General features: G+C 44.4%; 1 protein-coding gene across 1 annotated transcript in view; it reads right to left on the reverse strand.

The window, feature by feature from the left end:
* ABCA12 (ATP binding cassette subfamily A member 12) overlaps window positions 1-21105 on the reverse strand; it is an 87090-nt gene that overhangs the window by 30306 nt on the left and 35679 nt on the right. The window contains exons 12-31 of the mRNA XM_068196540.1: window positions 20491-20606; window positions 19759-19865; window positions 18055-18308; window positions 17832-17944; window positions 17264-17388; window positions 16280-16453; window positions 15229-15393; window positions 13987-14188; window positions 13259-13398; window positions 12581-12700; window positions 11375-11465; window positions 9845-10024; window positions 8689-8995; window positions 6704-6818; window positions 5052-5381; window positions 4100-4169; window positions 3864-3998; window positions 3044-3199; window positions 2134-2311; window positions 402-620 (exon numbers count right to left, since the gene is read on the reverse strand). Of these exons, the coding sequence (XP_068052641.1) occupies window positions 402-620; window positions 2134-2311; window positions 3044-3199; window positions 3864-3998; window positions 4100-4169; window positions 5052-5381; window positions 6704-6818; window positions 8689-8995; window positions 9845-10024; window positions 11375-11465; window positions 12581-12700; window positions 13259-13398; window positions 13987-14188; window positions 15229-15393; window positions 16280-16453; window positions 17264-17388; window positions 17832-17944; window positions 18055-18308; window positions 19759-19865; window positions 20491-20606 (3297 nt within the window). The remainder of the gene's footprint in view (window positions 1-401; window positions 621-2133; window positions 2312-3043; window positions 3200-3863; window positions 3999-4099; window positions 4170-5051; window positions 5382-6703; window positions 6819-8688; window positions 8996-9844; window positions 10025-11374; window positions 11466-12580; window positions 12701-13258; window positions 13399-13986; window positions 14189-15228; window positions 15394-16279; window positions 16454-17263; window positions 17389-17831; window positions 17945-18054; window positions 18309-19758; window positions 19866-20490; window positions 20607-21105) is intronic.

Genomic DNA, 21105 nt, shown 5'->3' on the forward strand with positions numbered 1-21105 from the left:
CCATCAACTGAGACACCAAGATCCAAACTCCCTGGGATGTTCTGGTTGCTTCATTTCTCCACAGAACCAATAAAGCCAACATCATCTTTCTGACTGGTTGATTAAATCTCTTCCCAGGGTAAACTGTAAAGCAGCAAGGAGTAGACCCTTAGGCCTATAAATTCATCTCCAAATAATTGCCACAGCAGCCTGTAAACCCCTTGGAGAAGAGATATTGTTTTCTTACAGTATAGGTATCAATATATTCCTCTAGTCAGAGCAAGGCACCATTTGAACCCTAAGCTGGAGCTGCAACACGACCTCCAATCCACGATTCTGAGCTTTGCAGGGGCACTGGCACCACCACACAACTATTTTGACAGCCCTCTCTCTCCCCTTCTCCTGCCCTGCTAATTTTATACCTCTTCACTTCTTGGTAGAGCTCTTGTTTGCTGCAGTGAGGGACTTTGATGTAGCCATACAGCAGCAGGTGTTCCTTGGTGGTGAGGTAGTTGAAGAGCACGTCGTGCTGCATGCACACCCCCATGTTCTTCCTGATCACCTCCTGGTCAGTCCTGATGTCTTTGCCATACACAAAGATCGTGCCTGACGACGTAGGGAACAACCCAGTCAAAATAGATCTGAAGGAAAAATAAATAGAAAGGGCAAGTTAGAAAAAGGAGGAAGCCATGGGTAATTTTTTTCATGTGGCCTTGCAGCTGTCACCACTTCCAAGATTTCCTTGTATCCCCATCCCACTCCTTCCAGCTAGACACCACTGCCCACTGTGTGTCCTGCTACCCAGCCATGCTCTGGCACGGCAGAGGCCAATTAACATCATGGACATCCTTGTTCCCCTCTCTGGGATTGCAGGGGCAAGCTCCAAGCTCGCCCTGGCTACTCCTCACCTCTACTTCTACCTGCTGCAGCCTCTCTCCCCCAGGTCAGACCACTGCATATCCCCACACACTCAGGAATGCCTTTAACTTCCAGTTTAATTACTGGGAATTCACAGAATGCAGTCACTCCTTATTCTCTAGTTTGCCTGCAGTGCCCACACAGCCTCATATTGTAGCCACAGCTGAGACTGAGAACCACCTCTTTGTCTGACTAACCACAGCAGAGCATGGAGACCTGATGTCACTGCCATTATTCATGAGAAATGGGAGAGGACTTCTCCATGAGACACCTCACAGTGGGCAGCACTTTCATCTTCTTCAAGCAAATAATCACCCACCAAGCAGGAGCTTTGTCAAACTCCCTCTGCTCAGAAAAACTGCTTGCACATTACAGCTCATTTTTGGTGCTGTCCTGCAGGGACTAAAGGGAGAAGATGCATCTCAGACCGCCCTTCACCTCCACAGAGTTTTTCCTCTCTCCTGGGACTTTTAAACCATCATTTAAAAGCAGTAACTTGTGGCCTTACTCAGGATTTGAAGCCTGTGCTAAGTTTCAGGCAGGTTTTATACTTTTCTGCATATCACCTTTGCTACACTTTGCAAACAGAATATGAGGTGAATTGATAATAAGCTGAGGTGAAGCACACATCTGTCTTACTGATTTTGGCTCTTCTGAGGCTTCTATTTATCAGCTTAATGTTCCTTTCAGAGATATGCATATATATATATATATCAGTGGAGAAATCAAGTTCTACAGGTCTGTTTTAGTGCTGTTATCTAACAAGTCAAATAATAATTTATAAACAGCAAGGCTGAAAGGCCAATGCATTAATCCCCTGCCATTCGAGCCCAGCCAAGACATGAGTCTGTACAGCTGAAATGTATCTTTATTAAGTTTTCTTGCTAGAATCACTTCAGCTTCGGTGTGTGCATGAGCTCCCCACAGCTTCCAGAACAACCTAACCCCAGGCCAAGGAACAGAACACCTGAACAGCTGCTGTGCTGTGTATCCCAGATATCTCAGCAGATTAAAAAGCCTGTTCCTAAGCAGAAAGGGACCTTTTAGAACCTAAAGAATTCTAACAGATGAAGGAAGTCCTGAGGTGTCATCCATGAGCAAGATGAAACTACATGAGGGATTTGGCCTAGTGAAGCACCTTCCTCAGTCCTCCACTGCTGCACAGCCCCACTTGCCCTCTTGCTCACCCAACCACACCGCACAGGATAAAAAAGAGCTGCTTTAAAGGATACACACATGGTTGTAGTTTTCCCAGCTCCATTGTGTCCCAGCAGGGAAGTGATATTCCCTTCATAAAAGTTGAGGCTGAGGTTGTCCACTGCAGCTTTGGATCCATAAACCTTTGTTATGCCGTGGAGGGAGACTCCCAAGGTGAGGTCGGTGGGCTCCGGTTCCACGTGAGGGTGGGGGGCACCTTTGACACCACAGAGAAGGGTCAGGCACAGTTACTACAGTGCAGCAGGTGTTGTGCTACTTTTCTCATCTCAGAAGAAACCAAAATACAGCAAAGGCAAGTGTCTTTCAGCCAGGAATATTGAGAACATGTCACTGGATCTGTATCATTTTGAACTCTCTGGGATTTTACCTTTTTACTTCTGGAGCTTCTAATAACTCCTGACAACAGGCATTAATCACTTCTGAAAAGGTCTCATATTTAGGTGTTTCAGAGCACCTAAGTTTATTTATACTAAACAAGCACAGAAAATTAGAGGACATGAAGCAAAACTACAGAGTTATTTTCAGTTAGGTGGAACCAGAAGCTTTCCTATGTGATCTCAATATTTTACTGGCTAAATATTTAAAGAGATAAGCAAAGAAGCACACGTGCCCTTTGCCAAGTGGAGACCTGTATTTGCATGCCCAAACAAAAGTGTATTTCTACACAGAGAGACAGGCATGGAAGGTGACTGCCCAGCTACAACACACACGAATATGAGTGTGAAAATCAGTACTGACTCTCCACAACAAATAGGAAGAACAAATATAATTTAAGGGCCAGATCTCCATTCATGTGAGTACCAGCTTTCAATTCTTCCTGTGCTTCAAAATAACAATCAGTGGTGTTTTCTGACTATGGTGCCCCTTTACAAATTTGGCTTTGTTTACCCAAAATATAAGTTATTATTGCCTTCTAGTATCCACATACATATCTTGTTGGGGAGGGTGACTTCTTTCCTTAACATCAGCTTGGAGAAGAGCAGGCCTCTTTGTTTCTCATTCCAGAAGGGCAGGTAGCTGTTGTATTGAATCCAGTAAGATGGAAGCAGTGGGAAGTACCAGGGAGCAGCCATGCCATATCTACCTGCAGGAACAGGAGTCTCGTTCAGCTATCTGTTCCTCAGGAAGTGCCACCGTTGGGGTGCACTCAAAATAGCAAAAATTAACTTCACAGAGATTTCTTGATGTGCTCATGCACTACCAGGTCTTGTTAAAGATTTTTTCTGATTGGCACAATAGGAAGCACTCACTAATTTGTTATTCTGAGTAACTCCATAGCTGGAGGGCAGGAGAGCTTTACATTTTCCACTGGGTACACTTCCGTATGCCAGTGGACTGCTTCATTAGGTGGGGAAGAAAAGCAAAAGACAAATGTACTGGCTCTTGCCCAAGGCAGGAATTACTTTTTGAAACCAAATGATATAAGTAACACAGCTCAAAATCACTCAGCTGACAAATGCAGTCTAACACGCTCCACTCTCACCCACCAGACTGCAGTCACACCCTCCTGTGTCCTTGGCTTCAGCTTCTTCAGGAGACCACCTACCCATGTGATAGGCTGAGAAACCCTAATTCTCCCTTGCTCTGCTCTCTCTCAGTGCCATTAATAGGCTCAGACACCCACAAAGTCATGCTCCCTTTGGTCTGGGACAAAGTGTGTGCACTGTCTCACTGCCTCAGCCAGCTCTGTGTTCACTGTTCTCCAAAAGAGATGCTAAGGCACCACCCTCAATGCTTTGCATCCTTACCTGGGAAAACATTCCTTATGTACCACCCCAGGATGAAGTAAATGAAGGAGTCTATCAGAATGAGCCAGCACATCCAGCCAAAGGAAGTGTTATCTCCAATCATTGGGGACTTGTACATGTTGTCCCACTGCAGTCCTGCAGAGAGGAATTGAGAAATACAACCAGAACCCATCTCAGCCAGTGAAATACCACCCCCAGGAGAGCTCAAAGCCTGGCTTTGCCAGCCATAAACTCACCTATGCCCTGTGCCTCGTAGCGAGCAATGTATTGACTTGCATAACTGAAGGCGGTTGGAGACAACAGACTCTGCGGAATAAACAAAATTGAAAACAAGAAACATTTGAATTAGTCTCAAAGAGAAGTCACAAGAGTCAACCAATCAGGTATCTCACTGGGTTATTCCAATAGCCAGAAAAATAAGTGTTGGGCTTGTTTTTTCCCCAGCAGTCACAAGGAGCACTGGACCTGGACTGTGATGGGAAGTGTTACCTGGTGACAGGCTGAAATGTCTCCTTAGGGCTTGACTTTCTTTTGCTTCCATACCCATGACACAGCTTCCTCCCTCATACAGGGCTTTATTTTAGGCTTTTGAAATACAGCAGTGCTTGAGAATTACCTCAGGGAGCCATATAGTTAATTATTTTACCACTTGCACTAATAGATGTCATTTCCTGAATTTGGTGACAAGTCTGGCTTCTGGAACCAAATGCCTACCTACTCTGGCCCTTGGTAAGAAACAAGGCTTGACATCTACTCCCATGTGTAGGAATTTGAGACACAGGAAGCCAGAGGATGATCTGAGGCAGCAATGAATAGAGCCAGCCCTGTTACCCAAACCCCTCACTGAGACAGCCTGCTCTTTCAGAGTGGGTGAAAGCAGCCCATTTTCCTTTGAAACTCCAAAGGGGAAAGTACATAGCTCAAACTACTGTGATTCAGCCGGCAGGTAGGAACCCACTACCATTCCACAAGGAGTGCCTTCAGTCAGGGGACACAGCTAATTCCAGGTGTCCCTCAACAGGGCCATGGCCAGCTCTCCTACCGTGCCTGTCACCACCCACTGATGGAATTCAGAAAGGCACCCAACTCCCTTGTGTCTGGGACACGAGGTACAATAAGAGTGTACCGGAGTGTAGTGAGGTCCCTGCCTCCACACAGCCCCTGGGAATATGGAGAAGCAGAACTCACCAGGAGGCTCTTGACAGAGAAGCTCAGGTGGTTCTCGATGACGAGCAGCACGATGAAGGGGAAGAAGGTGAGGATGTACACGAGGCTGCCCACCAAGGCCGCGATGTTGGTGTTGTTGAAGAAAACACTGATGAAGTAGCTCATGGCTATGATGGACAGGCTGTAGTCCATCAGGTACAGGAACAGGAGTGCTGTGTCTGTTTTGGGAAGGATCTCACCCACTTTCAGAACAACAATGAGGAAGGTGACAGTAATCAGGAGGAAGATGGCACACTCGATGAACCAGGCGATGAAATGGCTGCTGGCATTGACACCCATCATCTTCATGTACTGCAGAGAGAAGATAAAAAAACCAATCACCAGTGGCATTTGAGAGAAATGAAGAGATCTTTATGCTGATATTGAATGATTTCTTTTTCCAGCTTCTGGACAGGGCCTGCAACCAGACCATGCTCATTCTATCCAGGGACAAACCACGCACTCCCATTTCAGGAATGCCCAAGGTTTGCAAAGCAGTCTGTTGGAAAAGAACAGCCCAGGCAAGACCTGCAAGGATCAAATATCATGGCCCACAGGGTCCAAAGCAGCTTCTGGCCTTAGATTTGTAAGTTTTCTAAAGCCTTTTGGTTATTTTTTTTTTTTATAATGGTAATTGATACAGTGGCTTAAGACTAAAGGCTCTCAAATGTCTTTGAAATCAGACCTTTCTCACACAGCCCCAAGACAAAAAATAACAGCTACATTACTATGGTTAGGGGGAAGAAATATTAATTTATATTAGCTGATGATTAATTCCCCATACTTGCATAAAACTGTAAATTTGTATTGATAAATCCAGAAGGGACTATAGGTGGTGGTATCTTCTTGTGAATTATTACACAGTTAAAAAGATTAGTGATGCCCTGGTCCTTGGAGACAGTGAAAATGGTTGCCTAAATTAGAGTAGGGGGCTGCCAGGGAGTACACACTGGGGTTCAGTCATTTTCCATCTCATCATAGGTCAGAGTGTCCTTTCTTGGAAGTGTTTTTGGAGAATCAGTATTTGTTTCCATGGTGTTGGATAAAAAACAAATCTGCTCAAAGCTTTTGTTGCTTGCTGAAGCTTAGTTTGACAAAAGTTCTTTGCTGTTCATCTCTGTTGACAGTGATCACACTGAAAACCTGAGTTAATTTAATAAATTCCCAATGTCTCAATGTCATTTCTTTTCCAACAGGCAACCTGAATGAAAAACTTCATTTCAGAGGAGCTGATGTAATATGTAGCACCTTCTGAAATATTAAGTATAATAACTTCAAGGATAGGAAATAAGTCACTTTTCATGCCTTTGTCCCCAGTAGGTATGACTCAAAGTCAATTTTTAGAAAGCTTTAAATCTTCAGAAACCCTGTAATTTTGTGAGGTGCCCATGTTTCCTGTGTTCAGCATTGCAAAGCAACATTCCCTCCACTTGAAGGGCAAACACCCTGCATTTCCATGGCTTTGAGCTTGGTTATAATGGCATAATTCACACACTGCAGGTCAAACAATAGATATCTGGAATATTTTCCTTAATGCTTGTTTTGCTCCATTTAATATTGAACATCAGACACACCAACCACGAATAAGGAAAATCTGTTTATAATTCTGCACGCCCCAGAAAGTTTCCCCGTACCTCATAAAGCCTCAGATCTTTCTCCTGAACAAGTGTTTTAACAAAATCAGCTATAAACAGCACCCAGGCAGCCATCAGAGCAAATGGAAGAGAGTAGGTCACGCTGGTTAAGAACCTGTAAAAGGCAAAAGCAGGGTTTAGCTGAATACAAAATGTTCTGGGGATTAAGGCTTTATACAAGAATATATTTTTCAGAACAATACTCTGGCACAGGAAAAGACATGCTTATATGTCAAAATGTGGAGTAAAATTAATAATTACAAAAAAAAAAAGACTCCTTTGCCATTGCATTGGATTTTCTATTCATCAAACTCCTGACTCCTCAGAATATTTTAATTTTTTTTTATGTTGCAGAGGGTTTTCCTTGCTCAGCAGCACCACTGGCAGGAGCAGAAAGCACCACGGGCAGCGGCACCTCCTGGCTCTCTGGTGGGCTGCGTTCCGTTTGGAAACATCACAGCAACCAGCCGTAATTCCCAGTTCTGTTCACAGATATAACGGCCAAATTTCTGGTGTTGGAGTCTGGATGTGGGTGCTTTCCTACAGGTTGTCTGTCCTAGCACCTCACAGGACAGGCAGACCCAGGACACATTTCTTGGCTCCTCATTTTAGTTAAAACCTTCTCCCAGTGACAAATGTGTGAAGAAAAAAAAAAACCCCAAAAACAATGGCCAACAATAAATTTTTCCTTTTTACATGGAAAGCAAGTTTTTATAGCAGGGGATCCCCTTCACTGCATCTGCAGGGTTTATGTTTTCCTCCTTAATTTCTAAACCTGACTTAAACCCCATAATCGGTGTTATTCCTGGAATAATCTACAATAACAGTGAGAAATTAACATTAAATTTGTTTTCAAACTTTTTTTTTACCTGTAAAGCTGAAAATTTCCTATAAACCAGCATTTTAGGAAATGCTTCCATGCAAATGAAGCCTTATTTATAAAGAACCAAGAAAGGCTCCTAAAAATTCAGCATAGCCCAAGACCTCTTGTGTACTGGTTTATACATATATATATATATATATATATATATATATATATATTCTCCCCCCTTTTCTCTCCAGGATGATAACTGTGCAATAACAACCAATAAGCAGGCTGGGGAGGGAAATCCAAAGGCAAGTGATTTTCCCAGCAGCCCAAGAGCAAAAAGGAGCAGACAGCACTGGAGTCAGTGCTTCCAGCAGCCAGTTAACCACTGCCCAAAACTCTCTCTCAGCAATATCCCAGGAATTTGCTGGAGACCTGGGTTTGGATGCTTCCTGCCCGTGTCCTGGGCACCTCATATGCTGCTGGGCTGAGGAGGGGTTCTAGGTGCCCAGCTCTCTTTAGTGACAGCTGACACAGGAGATGAACAGCTCTGCTGTGGCTCCTCAATGATTTCTTTCAGTAGGAAAAGCTCCTAGGTCCAGCCTATCCCTTTGCTCCAAGGGAGACCCTCAGCCAGGGCACAGTGATCCTCACATCTATCAATACTTCTTGCTGAACATCCTCCAGAGCTCCCTGATGGACACTGAAATCCCTTCCCTGTCAGTTTTCCACTCAGTTTGGCCACTGTAAAGCTCATAAACCTAGGCACCCTATTTTTCTCCCCAAAAAATCAATTTTCTAAGTTCTGCTGCTTTGTCTGCATGTGAACACCTGCAGAACAAGACAAGACTCATATTTAACCCAAGTTCTGCCAACTCTCAACCCCACTGTGTGTAGTAAAACAGAGACAGGGAGTTTTACCTGCTGTAAAACCTACAGTTACCACCACAATCCAGGTATAAAAAGAGCACCAAAACCAAAAGATTAGGCAAACTAAACAGACCATCTTAAGGTCAAAAATACCCTCTTTTGTTCAGCCCCTCGAGAAAAAAACCCAACTGAACAGAATTAAACTATTTTTATGCCATGTGAGTGTGGTATTAAGGAACGGTGAATTCCACCAGTCTGACAAGATGAGTTGACACCAAACATGAAAGCAAAAGCCACCCAAACTTACATGTCTTTGTTGTAGCAGGGGTAAGGCATGGCCTGGACCTGAACAGCTATTTCCTCTGGTTTCTTGCCAGTCTGCAGCTCAATAATGGCCCTTTCAATGCTGTCCTGGATGTAAATGAAGGCCCGGCTGTAAATCTGGCTCTGGGAGGTGGAGTTGTGCGGACCCACGGTCCAGATGCGCTCCCGGATCCTGTTGGTGGTTTGAGTTATCCTGCTGCTCATTCGGATGGTGTAGTTGAGCACAGGAGGGAGGGACAGGCCCCCATGAACTGACTGTCCAGGCCTTGAAGGCAGCTTGAAAATGATACCTGGGAAAAGAAAGGGAAAAGGCTTTCCTTTGGAGTCGACAGCACACACAGACACGGAGGAACTCCTCATTTTTACAAGGCTTCCTCACAGAAATTCTTCTATCCAGAACATTTTTCCTGATTATTCTAAATATAAAACATATGGTTGAATAGAGGACACACAGAGAAGAAAACTGCTACTGTGGGAAAGGACAAAAATTACCAGGGTTTGAAGTCCCAAGAGAAGTTTCTATCTACCCCTCAATTATGAAGGACCTTCTTTAAATATTAAGATGCATTAATGACACAAATATAAGTTCCTATTTCCTGCACTCTCCACCCCTGTCTGCAGTCTGATCCCACAATCCAATCCCACAAAAGTGAAAAGTGTGACTTAGAAGACCCAGTACACCATTATGGTGCTTGGCTGGAATATCTCAAGTGATTTATGACCTTCTAATAAATGGAATTGTCTTACATTTGGACTTGAGGATCTTAAAGGTCTTTTCCAACCTGATTCACAAAATAATTCTGTGATACCTTTGTTGATTAAAGCACCTTTTCCCGTAGCAGCTTGAAAGGAAATGGCTGCACAAAGATCACCTTGGGGCAGTGGGATTTTATTCAAACGGAGCATTAACCAAGAGAAATCACCAGCTGAGCACAGAGAGGGGAGGTGTAAGGGAAGAGGAGGTAGGAAAAGGAGGTCTGAATGTGCAGGTCCCACACACACTTGCTCCGAATCAACTGCAGTGTGGTGGGAGCTGTGACCACAACAGTTACTGGTGAGAAGCTAAATATTTTATGCTGCATTCCCACACCCTATCAGGTGAAATTTAATTGTCAGGGGGATTTGGGACTGTCACATACTTGCAAACAGCTCGTTCTTCAGGAAGAGCTCCTTAGCCACCGCTTCCATCTCGTCCAAGTCCTGCACTGCCCGAATGCGGTTGAAGGAGACGCAGGAGGACACGTTCACAGCCAGGGCAGCCAAAGTGTTCAGTTGGTCGACAACGTCGGCGCTGTTCTGCAATTCCAGCCGGATATCATCTAGGGAAAAACCCCACAAACAAACCTTCCAGCTTCACTACACCCAGCAAAAAACCCACTCCATCATTCCACTCCTTCACGCTGACGATGACACCAGCAAGGAGGAAAGAAAACAAACCAAAACCCATCATGCTAAATATGAAGTGTGAAATACATTTCTGCACTCAGCAATGCAGTGAAGGCATGCTGTTGACCCAGTTTTTATGTTAATCATTTGTAATATGCTGGTGAGTTTGTCTTTGGGAGGATGCCAGCAATGGGATGTGACAGCCATCCCAAATCAGAAGTCCCCACTAACCTGCTGAGGCTTTAGACATGCACACGGTGCTCACCATTCCTTCCACACCCTCTGGTTTAGGAGGCAATCAACTCGCCTGTTGAGCTGCTGTGTCTCAGGGGAGGACATGCTTTATCCAAGCACATCAAGGCAGAGCTGTGTGTGCTGTGCTGATGTGTGGACTCAACCTGATGCTGCAGTTAATAAAGATGCTGCTGTTTGCTGGCAGGTTTCAAAGGTGGCTGCATAATGCAAGGTAACTAATATGGAACAGCTGCTGCAGGCATCGTGGCTTTATGGGGAGTTATGGCAGGAGTTGTTGCTCATGATTAACACAGGGGTCATCACCAACTAGATGTAAATGACTGCAACAGACCATAATCACTCTTGGCTGCTGCTGGGCTTCTCTGGCACAGTCCAGATTTATGGTGACATGCCTGGCCACTCACTGCAAAAGCAGTAGGGACAGCAAGGCCAGGCAGGAAGGGACTAAGATCCCCATGCTGTGCACTCACAGGGGATGTACCACCACCAGTGTTGCTGGTGATTCTCACAGTGCACAGCAGCAAATGTCACCTTGGAGGGCCTTGCAGGCCCACCAGAGAACAGCAAACTGCAGCACAGCATCTCCTGCACTGATGCCTGTTGGCTCCATCAGCCTGGGTACATTTATCTGATCCCTGGCTTTTCTGCTCTGGAGAACTTTTCATCTGAACCTCGCTGCAATGCAAGGGAGCTCTCCACAACATTTTCCAGCAGAGTCCCAGGTAGCTCATTTGAAGTCATAATTACGGCTAAACAGTGTCCTCCAGTGGCCACACACCGCGGCAGAGCCTCCCATCCCTCCACCCCTTAGCACCCAGGAGAAACATCTCTTCACACCAGCGCTTTGCTCTCTAAGACTCTTTTCCCTGAAAGATTTCTGGATCACAGCTGGGACTGCCTTGCCCTGGAGCCTCCAAGATGGGCCAGAGAAGAGCAGACTAGGGGATGGCTGCAGCTGGCTGACTCTGGAGCTCCCAGACCCAAAAGAACAAGTAAGGAAGAGGGCAGCACATCATGGACACACTTACCCAGTTCATTTATCTGACTCAGGAGCTCAGCTGCATCCAAATCCACCATCAGCTTGATAAAAACCTGCACAAAGGGATTCTGCAGGGCGTTCTATCAATAAGCAGAGAAATACAAATCATCAGTTTGACCAGAAGCTTCTTGAGCTCACTCACTGTGCAATTCTAAGCTACAACAGAGCAGCTGCCTTTGCTGGGCATTTGTACAGCCATCTCCCTATTCCTTTCACTCTGCATCAGGATGGGGAATTGCCAGCAATGGGAATGTCATCCAGAGCTCTCTGAGTCCAAGTCAGTGCTTCTTTGAGTCAAGAAAGGATGCCTGCTCAGTCTCCTCCAGACACTAGAGTCCCATCAAAAAAAAAATAATGGATAATTTTAGTTATTCTAGAAGTAAACTTCCATCATGTCTGTTTTAAGTCCTGTGAACATAGCCAGTGCACAACGTGTAGGCAACCAAAACTCAACTTGGAGATCAGCACAGGTTTTCAGGTTTGGCTGAATACTTCATTATTCCACCAATGACTGCAATCAGCAGAGAATATTTAACTTCACTTTTGCATATTCCACTCTGGATTTTCTCTTGGTGCCATGGAAATTAGAATGAATTCCGGCCCCTAAAATTAACTGCTAATGCTTTTGCATTCCAGGGATCACATTTTTGCAAGAAAAGGAGACAATATTTACTACAGAGAATGGGAAACAAGTGTGTGTAACATTACAGTCTGCTGCTTTCTGTATTCAAGCAAGGCTAGGCTTCTTAGGAGGGCAAAAGTGAAATTTTATTTACATCCACTGAGGTACAAAACATCTTCTAGCTCTTATGTGTGTACCCAGAACTACATGCTTATTATAGATACTGTTTCATTTTCTGAAAAAGTCATTGCTTGCCTGGTCTTGGCTGGCTGGATCACTCCGTCAAGCAGAAAGTTAATTTACAAACTGAAGAGTGTTCCCTGCTCATCTTAGCCCTCCAGCAGGCCCCAGCACGGCCAGGGTCAGGGAGCATATTACAAACAGTTCATTTGAGAAAGAGAATTTGCAGGGAAAGGTGAGTCAGAAGCATCTCTGTTAAGGGAACAGGCAGGCACAGAAACTGTGAAGTCCAGCTGACTTAAATGTCCCTTGAACCCCAGTTTACTTCAGTGAGTAAATCCATCCTCCCAGTTCCCTCCTGGCAAGAGACAGAAGGGAGGCAGGAAGTCATACCTTGATCATTGGAACTGTCTGGTTTAACTTAGTCAGTGAATTCATGATGACAGGAGACTGGTCCAGCCACTCCTGGGACTTCAGGGCTAGCTCAGCCATCTGCTCCAGGGTTGCATTCGACTACAAAAGAAGCCCGCAACATGAAAGGATTAATTTATTCATTACCTTACAGATTTTAACCAATAAATAAAACAATAAAACAGTTGAGACCAAATTAGTTTTCCTTAGGATTTCTCCTAGCATCCTCTCATGGTTTGGCAAAATGCCTTTTAATACACTGAATTAATGCAAGTACTATTAAATTTATTTAGAGAATGTCTTGAATATCTGCTTTCCTTCTGCCTCTGGTCTGCCTGTGAACAAGCACTGGTTACAGCATTTGTCCTGGGAGACACATCTCTCCTGCTGGCTGAAAATATGGGGGTGAAACATCGTAAACTGAAGGCATTAAACAATTGTCCTATAAATATTAGACCAACAGCAGCTTCTGGAGGGAAGATTCAACCAAAGACAAAAGATGACTCATATGGCCAGCAAGGCAAACAGGGAAAGAGAATTTGATTAATACTCCAAACAGTGAGAAAGCAGCCCTCTGCTTCCCAGGAAAACAAGCCTGTGCTAGATAAATTACAACCCTTTGGAGTGGGTGTATCCTGACGTCCTGGAACAGAGCCATACCTTTCCCATGATTGCTCGAGTTTCTGGGGTATCTGGTGTGAAAAGGATCTTCCCAAGCACCATTGGTTTTAAGAAAGACCAAATCAAAGCTCCAGTGGGGGTCTTGACCAGGTCCAGGTAAAAGGATAAGCAAAACGGGGCTGCAAGGGGAGAAAAGCAAACAAATTGCACAGAGAACAAACAGACCAGACACAAGAAAGCTACCAGTGTGTTTTTTCTCCCGTCTACCCAGTTTGTTGCTGTGGCCAGTGAATGACTTCAGGGCCCTCTTCACTGACTGATCTAATGCATCTTGACAAAAGCAATCCACCCCCAAGATCTCCTGTTGCTGAACTCAAGACAACAAGAGTCTCGCTGTTCAAGCCAGCATTATCTGCTTGAAGGTTAAATGGAGTTTTGTGAACTCAGAGGAGCTAATAATGTCAGTACAGTCAGAAAAACTACACATCAAGAAAAAGCAGTGACCTGTCGAGCCCTAGGACCAGATCATCAACAAATGGGAGACAGTGCAGTGTCAAGCACTGCTCTGCTGCACAGGCAGTTTTCCATTTGAACATTTATGGAAATAAACCACCAATAATTAGGGCAGTGCAGATCTTCAGCTACCATAAATAATGAGCACTTACAGCCCTCAGAGACATATGGAGAACAGCTCAGCACTAGATCTGTCTGGAAATAGCAGAGTTCAGCTCTGAAACGTTTGTACCCTAGGGAAAAGCCAGACTTACTGGAATCCTGAGGAATCCCGTATTTCCTCATCAGCTTTTGGACATAGATGTCCTCTGCATGAGAACTGTTGCTTACGGGGTCTCCAAAGTCTGGAAGCAAAGACTCAAAAAACAGGGGTGTGATCTCCTGGTTGCAGAGGACTTTCGACATGGATTTAAAAGTGCCATGTGTTATCCCAAAGTTGTTTGGTTTAAATAACGCCTGCAGAAAAGACAAAACACAAATAAATCCTGCATGCTGAAAGCACCCCACATGGAGAGAAATAACAGAATGAGAAGGAAAGGACTGAAGATTTTTATACTGCTTTCCCATCAGAGGTTTGCATTTACAAAAATAGGAACTTTAGATGGAAATCATGCATTTTTTGGTTATGACGGAGGTGTCACATTTATTTCCAGGTAAGAAAGCCAATGTGGGAAGTGCCTACAATGTGTGCAGAGAAATTCCCTATAATGTGTGCCTGGTGACATTCACACACCTGGGTTACAGCACAGATTTGTCACATGGATATGCACAGCACTGTCCCCATCTAGTCCATGGCTGCACGTGGCTCTGCAATGTGCAGGCAGAATGATGACCAGGAACGATTCCTGTCACTTGTGCTCTCCTGGACTATGGATCAGAGACGGATTGGACACTGTGCTGGATGAAGGCAGTGCACCCTGGAGTTACTGCAGCTGTCAGAGCAGTAATGGGTTTGTACTGAATGTTTTGGGCAGTCTCGAGGCTTTGGGTATGATCTAATGCACACTAAAGCTAAGGCAGTTTTTTGCTGCTGACTTTGGTGGGTTTGCCTTTAGTGGACAGTTCTCCAGCTGTTTTCACCAGCTGATCCTTCCAGTACTTTGCTGGAAATCCTCTCTCCTTTAAGACATTCTTGCTCCAAGTGTTTCTCCCACAGCATATGTTCCCCACTCACGAACACACGATGGTCCCACTGCTCCAAATCAAAACTCTCCTAGGAAGGCAACATAGAATCACAGAATGGTTTGGGTTGGAAGAGACCCCAAAGCTCATCTCATTCCAACCTCCTGCCATGGGCAGGGACACATACCAGAAGTCCTATCCACCCTGGCCTTGAACACTTCCAGAGATAAGTTTGAGAGAGCTTTTTCTCAGAACACTGTTGCTTTGAAACAGAATCTATGGTTTAATGCACCTGTAGCTTCTAGGGTAAGAAATTACTGTGGAAACCCTTTATGTGGCATTTTGCCTCAAAAGCACATGCAGACTACACATACCTTAGTCAGTGGCATTTTCCTGGACTGTCGGAGCTTTTTCAGGGAATGAATAGCTTGTAGCAATGGATCAATGCCAGATTCAACCTGGTGTCTGAAATATTCCATTTTTGTCAGAAGGCCTAACATCTTATCCATGGGTTTCTGAAGTTCCTTGGGGAAAAACATCTGCAAGAGGCAGGAAGGAAATCAATTATGATGAGCAGGAATCTGCATGCACAGGCATGCACACGCCCATATTGTGTTAACTCAAACATGAGCACTGCGGGATTTTCAAAACTGCAAGGAGGCTTTACAGAGTGGGTGTCCCATGGGAAATGAATGGGATTTGTATTCCTAAATCCCCAAGCACTTTTGCAAACCATTCTCCTGAACATTACATAATCTAACAGTGTGTTTCCAAACACCTACAGTTGGGAAATATGTGTCATGCACTGGCTGGGATATGATCAAATCTCTCATTTCACACAGCACGGGTGTCAAACACTATGAGTGACTTTTGACCTGAGCCCAAATTCATTGGCATTATCATTTAACAACTGTTTTTGCCGAGGATCACTCCTGTGTTTTTAAATACAAACTTCTCCATGAATGTTTTCTTAGATGCTGTTTCTATACCTGGGGGGGTGGAAATTTGAATCATTTAGTAACTTTCTAGTTCCAAATAGATAGGGAAAAGATATTTTACAGGACTTTTTCCAAGGCTTCCCTTTTCAAGGAATCAAAAAATTTAGCTCAGTACCTTATTTTTGAGTCAGCTGAGAGTGTTCAAGAGGTTGTAACAGCACATAAAGGATACTAGCAGATAGGGAGGCATTTAAAGTAGGTCCAGTGCCTTTAAATGAGGTTTGCTGCTTTACACCAGCTGGGATTCTCATTTATATCCACGCTGTCACAGCATGGATATGCAATAAAAATTGCTGCCTGAGCAAAGCCTGATCTTTGGCTTGTGTAAATCAGTATAGCTTCTGGCCACTGCAATGATATTTTATAACCTTTCAGCCACCGCGTGCAGCAAAGACTGTAGAAACCACTCTAAAAATCCAGCACTAACCTTGTATAAGAAATTGTAAATGTCCAAGTGTCTCAACAGGGTGACCCCAAGGAGGTAGGTCCTGCGAGTCCTCTCTGGCAGAGGGAGGCTGCACAGCTCCTGCACCACCACTTGCAGCTGTGGGTCCTCGGGACGGGCGCTGCAGGACTCCAGCTGCAGCACCTGAGAGAGGAGCTGGGTGTGCACAAAGGGAAAAGAGATTTGTTAGGGGTGCACTGCACGCTCCACCATGCCTGGATTAATCCTGCCTGGCTGTTGTTCTTTCCACAGTGCCATATTTCAACCACTCAAGAACCAGAAAATTCCTGCCCATTACTCCTGCTCCCAGGGACAAATCCTAAGGACTGTGTTTTACTACCCAGCTTGCACAGTAGTAAAAGCTTTTGTGGCTTCAATTTCTCATTGACTGATGCATGTGAAGTTTGGAAAAGAGCACGCTCTTTGGGGCCCAGTCCAGACAAGATGGCTGGGAAGGGGAAAAGCACCTGGAGATCTGCTTGCAGGAGCAGGAGGCTGAGGAAGGGAAGCTCATCTCTCATTCTAGGAGGGTATTTTTGGACCCTGAGTGCTCTCACACACTGTGGTTATAAATGTACGTTTTCACCTGGACTGGGACAACTTCTGAGTGACCAGGACCAACTTAAGACCCTGCTCAGCCCACATTGGTACGTCCCAGAGAGTTGTGCCCTGCTCCAGATCAGAGGCATCCCTCTCCAGGCAGTGCCTGGCTGCTGACCTGGTGACAGCCAAAGGGACCATATGGCTCCCAGTTTCCAGTGGCTGGGCTGACACCAGCGATGCTCCTACTGCATTCCTGGTGGCTACTCCAATCCATAACATGCTCTGCTGTCTATCCCTGGGGGGTCACCTGTGCTGGCACACACCCAGTGGCCTGTTCAGCTGCATTCAGTAACAAATTATAGTTTTAATGGTCTGAGCAGTAGAAAGCAACAAGACCTCCCAAAAGAATAAGAGCAAACTTACCTGACTGCTGTTTTCTGGGAAAGATGCTTCCAGAAGAGCATCAATGCTGGCTGTAGACATTCCTGTTGTGTTTCTGAGGTCCTCTTTGAGCTGGTCCACATTTTTAAACACATCTCTCAACTTTTCTGGAATAACAGTCAAAGAACAATTGATATTACAGCTTTCTCCAGACACACAGCAAATCAAGCACATGGAGAAGACTCTATGTGAAGTATGGGAGTGTGGTACCTCACTGCTGATAAGAAAAAAGATCCAAAAAAACTTGGAGCATACAGTCATTACTTTCTATGCTTTACAGTCTGGTTTGTGGGCTGAAGTTATCAGGACATCTCAGGACAGCAAAATTTGCTCAGATGGAAAGACTTAGTGCTTTTTTGTAAAGAAAACAAAGTGTGGTCTTGAGCAGGCTCTAGAAGTACCCCAGATAAAGGAACCCAAGGTCATGGTGTATGGTTATTTCATTAATACCAATTCTTCCTGGCAGCTAGGCAATTCTGGGATTTCCAGCAGAAATTGTGGTACCAGAGGTGATGTTTACCATCATTGTAAAGAAAATACAGAAGAGTACCTTGCTTGCTCGAGTCTGTTGAACCCTCAGTGATGTTCAACATGGAATTCAAAGTAGCCATATACTGAGGAATCTCTTGAAAGAAAGCAATTTCTGGTACATTTTCTTGAAGCCTGAATTGGAAAAACAAAACAACAAACAAAACTGAGAATATAAAAAGAAGGCAAGAAGTCATTTCATAAACAGAATACTAAAATAGTCTAGCTCAGAGGGAGAGCCTCACCACTTCAGCTGTGCCTGGATGTCTGTGGCATCCCCAACGAGTACATTTTGGAGCTCCTGGGAGATCCTCCTGTGACTTAGAACGTTGGTCACAAGCTGGCTGCTCAGCTCAGCAGCACGGAGGAGCTGCTCCTGAGTCTGGCCTTGCTCACACAGCTCCCCAAAGGGAACCTCAGGGAGGTGGCAGAGCTGCTGGATGGACTTAAAGCTCTCATAGTCACACAGAAGCGCTGTCAGATCCCGGAGGTGAGAGATCTTCAAAGGACATTTTGAAAAAAGGAAGACAAATGCACAAACACCAGTTAGATGACAGAATTATAAAAGGCAAGCTTTAAAGAGTCTAGCTGTCCCTTTCTGTCTTTCCTTAGGACTAAGATTTTTAAATATATATATATATTTAGTTCATTCAAAAGGTCCCCAATAGAACAGCTTGTGACAATCGTTGTGTAAACTTCTGGCAGACCTGGCTGGATCTAATAAACCTTGCAAACCTTAACATGTCATTTCCCCTGCCCAACACACTTAGACAGCAATACTCCATTTGACTTACCTGTTTACTAATTAATCTTCTCAGAGACCAAATAAATCTATCTTGCACAACAGGCTTAGCCTTTCAGATACCACCTGGTCATCTACTGCAGCACAGGAAAGGGACTTGGCCAGAAGTCAGAGCTTCCTCATCTGCCGACCCATGTAAAATTATAGTCCTTTGCTATTATGGGCTTTCCTCTTGTCTGACATCATTATTTACATTATCAGGCTCTTATGGGAAGAATTATTTTCAGCTTTATGCCCTTAAGTACCTGTCACACCGAGGCTCATCATATTATTGTTACAGATATATAACACAGCAACAACATTGCATACTGCTGTGTTTTTTAAAAGGACTTTTAAATGCTATTTCTCCTATGGAGCAATAGACTAAAGTGCATGCATGCTATTAGTGCAGTCGTGAATGCATGGGCTAAGAAGCATTTTATTCAAATGAGGCATTGCCAAACCCAAAGCTGGTGAGGGAACTCCATGAATCAATACTGGTGCTTAATCTCAGAAGCCATTCTGGTGTTGTGAGACATCTGGGGGCAGAGGAGCATGCGGGGACTTGACTCCAGCCACGCTGGTGTTGGTACAGCTCCTTAGGCACAGCAGTAACCCAGTTAGTCATGCTGCTAGCTGCCAATTAGGAGTGCACAGTTCCACGGATTTTCAGCAGGGCAGAGGTATCTAATCCCTATCTGTGCCTTGGAGAACTCCTCCCTACCTCCTCCTCAAGTGAAGCTGAGGCATCCTAGAATGATCTCAGCTCTGCAAGGCGCTTCAGGAAGTCTCAATATACTGAATTTTAAAACTAATGGTTCACTGAGGAATATGCTGCCACTGGCCATCTCTGCAGTGCTCATCCTTCTGGGACAACTGGTAGAAAACAGAGCCATCCTATCCAGCACATGGGAGGACAGGAACACCTCTACCTTCTCTGAAAAATGTGTACAATTGATAGGGACAGATAAAAGAACAAGTTCCTCAACCCAGTTTACAGGTGACCTTCAAATATAGGCAGCAGGCAGAACACAGAGTTTCAGTCCTAGTTTTTATCAGCTGTTCTCTGAAGAAAACTTATTTCCATATGCTGTTTTTCAAAACCACCATTGCACATTCATGCATCACTGTGGGATGTCCTTCAAGTAAGCATTTTAAGCAGACTCACTTTTAGCTTCAGGAGCTCTGGTATGGATGAATGTTTCTCGGAGGTATTATTTTGCATAAAAGAGCTCTTTTTCAGATGAGTTTGCTTCAAAAGCAGTGTGATGTTTTCTGTGCAGGGGAAAAAAACAAGAGTTACTCCAGACAAAAATGCCAGAAACTTCACAGATGGGAATATGAACACTTTTATTCTGAGGCCAACTGAGCATTGCTATTTTCCACCAAACTCCCTCAGCCGAGGACCTCTGAAATGACAGAGCAAGGGCTAAATTGTAATCTGGGTTATAAGGGATTGAGTTCAAGTAGATGCTCTGCTCCTAGTGAAATCCACCCAATCCTGGTAATAGGTGCACAGGTGAAACTTCTCGGGTGTTACAATAAGCACCGATGATGAGTATCTATGTGAAATACCATGTTAACTCTCAGAAATAACTGCTTTCATATTACAGCTACATAAAGCTGTGAAGGGAAAGATGTTGCTATTTGTAAGATTGCTTTGTCTGAGTGTCAGCAACCTATCATCACAGTGAGAAGAGATGTGCCTTCCAGAGGGACTGGGATGGAAACTCATAATCCCAACATGACATAACTCAAACAAAACCTCAGTCTGGCTCCCCCAGGTCTCAGAGCTCCAGTTAATTGCCAGCAGATAAAACCATGTAGCACCATTCCTTCCCACCATTAGGCAAAACACATTCCAGCTGAGGCTCCTCAGCATTAATGAAATCATGATCACCTGTCAATTCCCCGTCTTCAGCTTCCTCGGAATTTATTAAACACATCAGGTAAGGGTTATAGCTGTTATTCGCTGTCACCTGCAAGATGGTGTTTTGAAATTCTAAAAACAGAAATCTGAAAAATAAGATGGGAATTTAAATCAGCTTCTCCTTCAAAAACAAGGTATATGTTAGTGAGCAACCTGTCAGTTGTGGATGCTGTTCCTCAGCAGAAGAATTCCAGATGAAAGCCATCTCTCGTAAGTGGGTACCCCCCCCAGCTTTATTCCATCACTTCTTTTTGCTGTTATTTCCCAAAGCTGTCATTCACTCTCAAAATAAGAAAACACACTTGAAAAGTTCACATCTATGTGATGGAGGCATTATATAGATGCAAAGGCACACCTAAGGGAGACTGAGGATCAAAAATTAGAGAGTCATCCCACAAAGGAAGGTTTTCCAAAGAGCCTACCACTGGTGGTGAGACTCCTTCAGGTCTCTGTTCCACTGTGCATTGATAGTACCAACACACAAAATTTTCTGCAAGTCTGACTTTCAGCTGTATGTTCAGCTCAAGGAGAAGTTTACTCTTCTTCAATTTAACCCACTTTATACATTGTGTCCTAAATTACAGT

The sequence above is a fragment of the Anomalospiza imberbis genome, chromosome 7 (assembly GCF_031753505.1).
Source record: "Anomalospiza imberbis isolate Cuckoo-Finch-1a 21T00152 chromosome 7, ASM3175350v1, whole genome shotgun sequence".
Classification (NCBI taxonomy): domain Eukaryota; kingdom Metazoa; phylum Chordata; class Aves; order Passeriformes; family Viduidae; genus Anomalospiza; species Anomalospiza imberbis.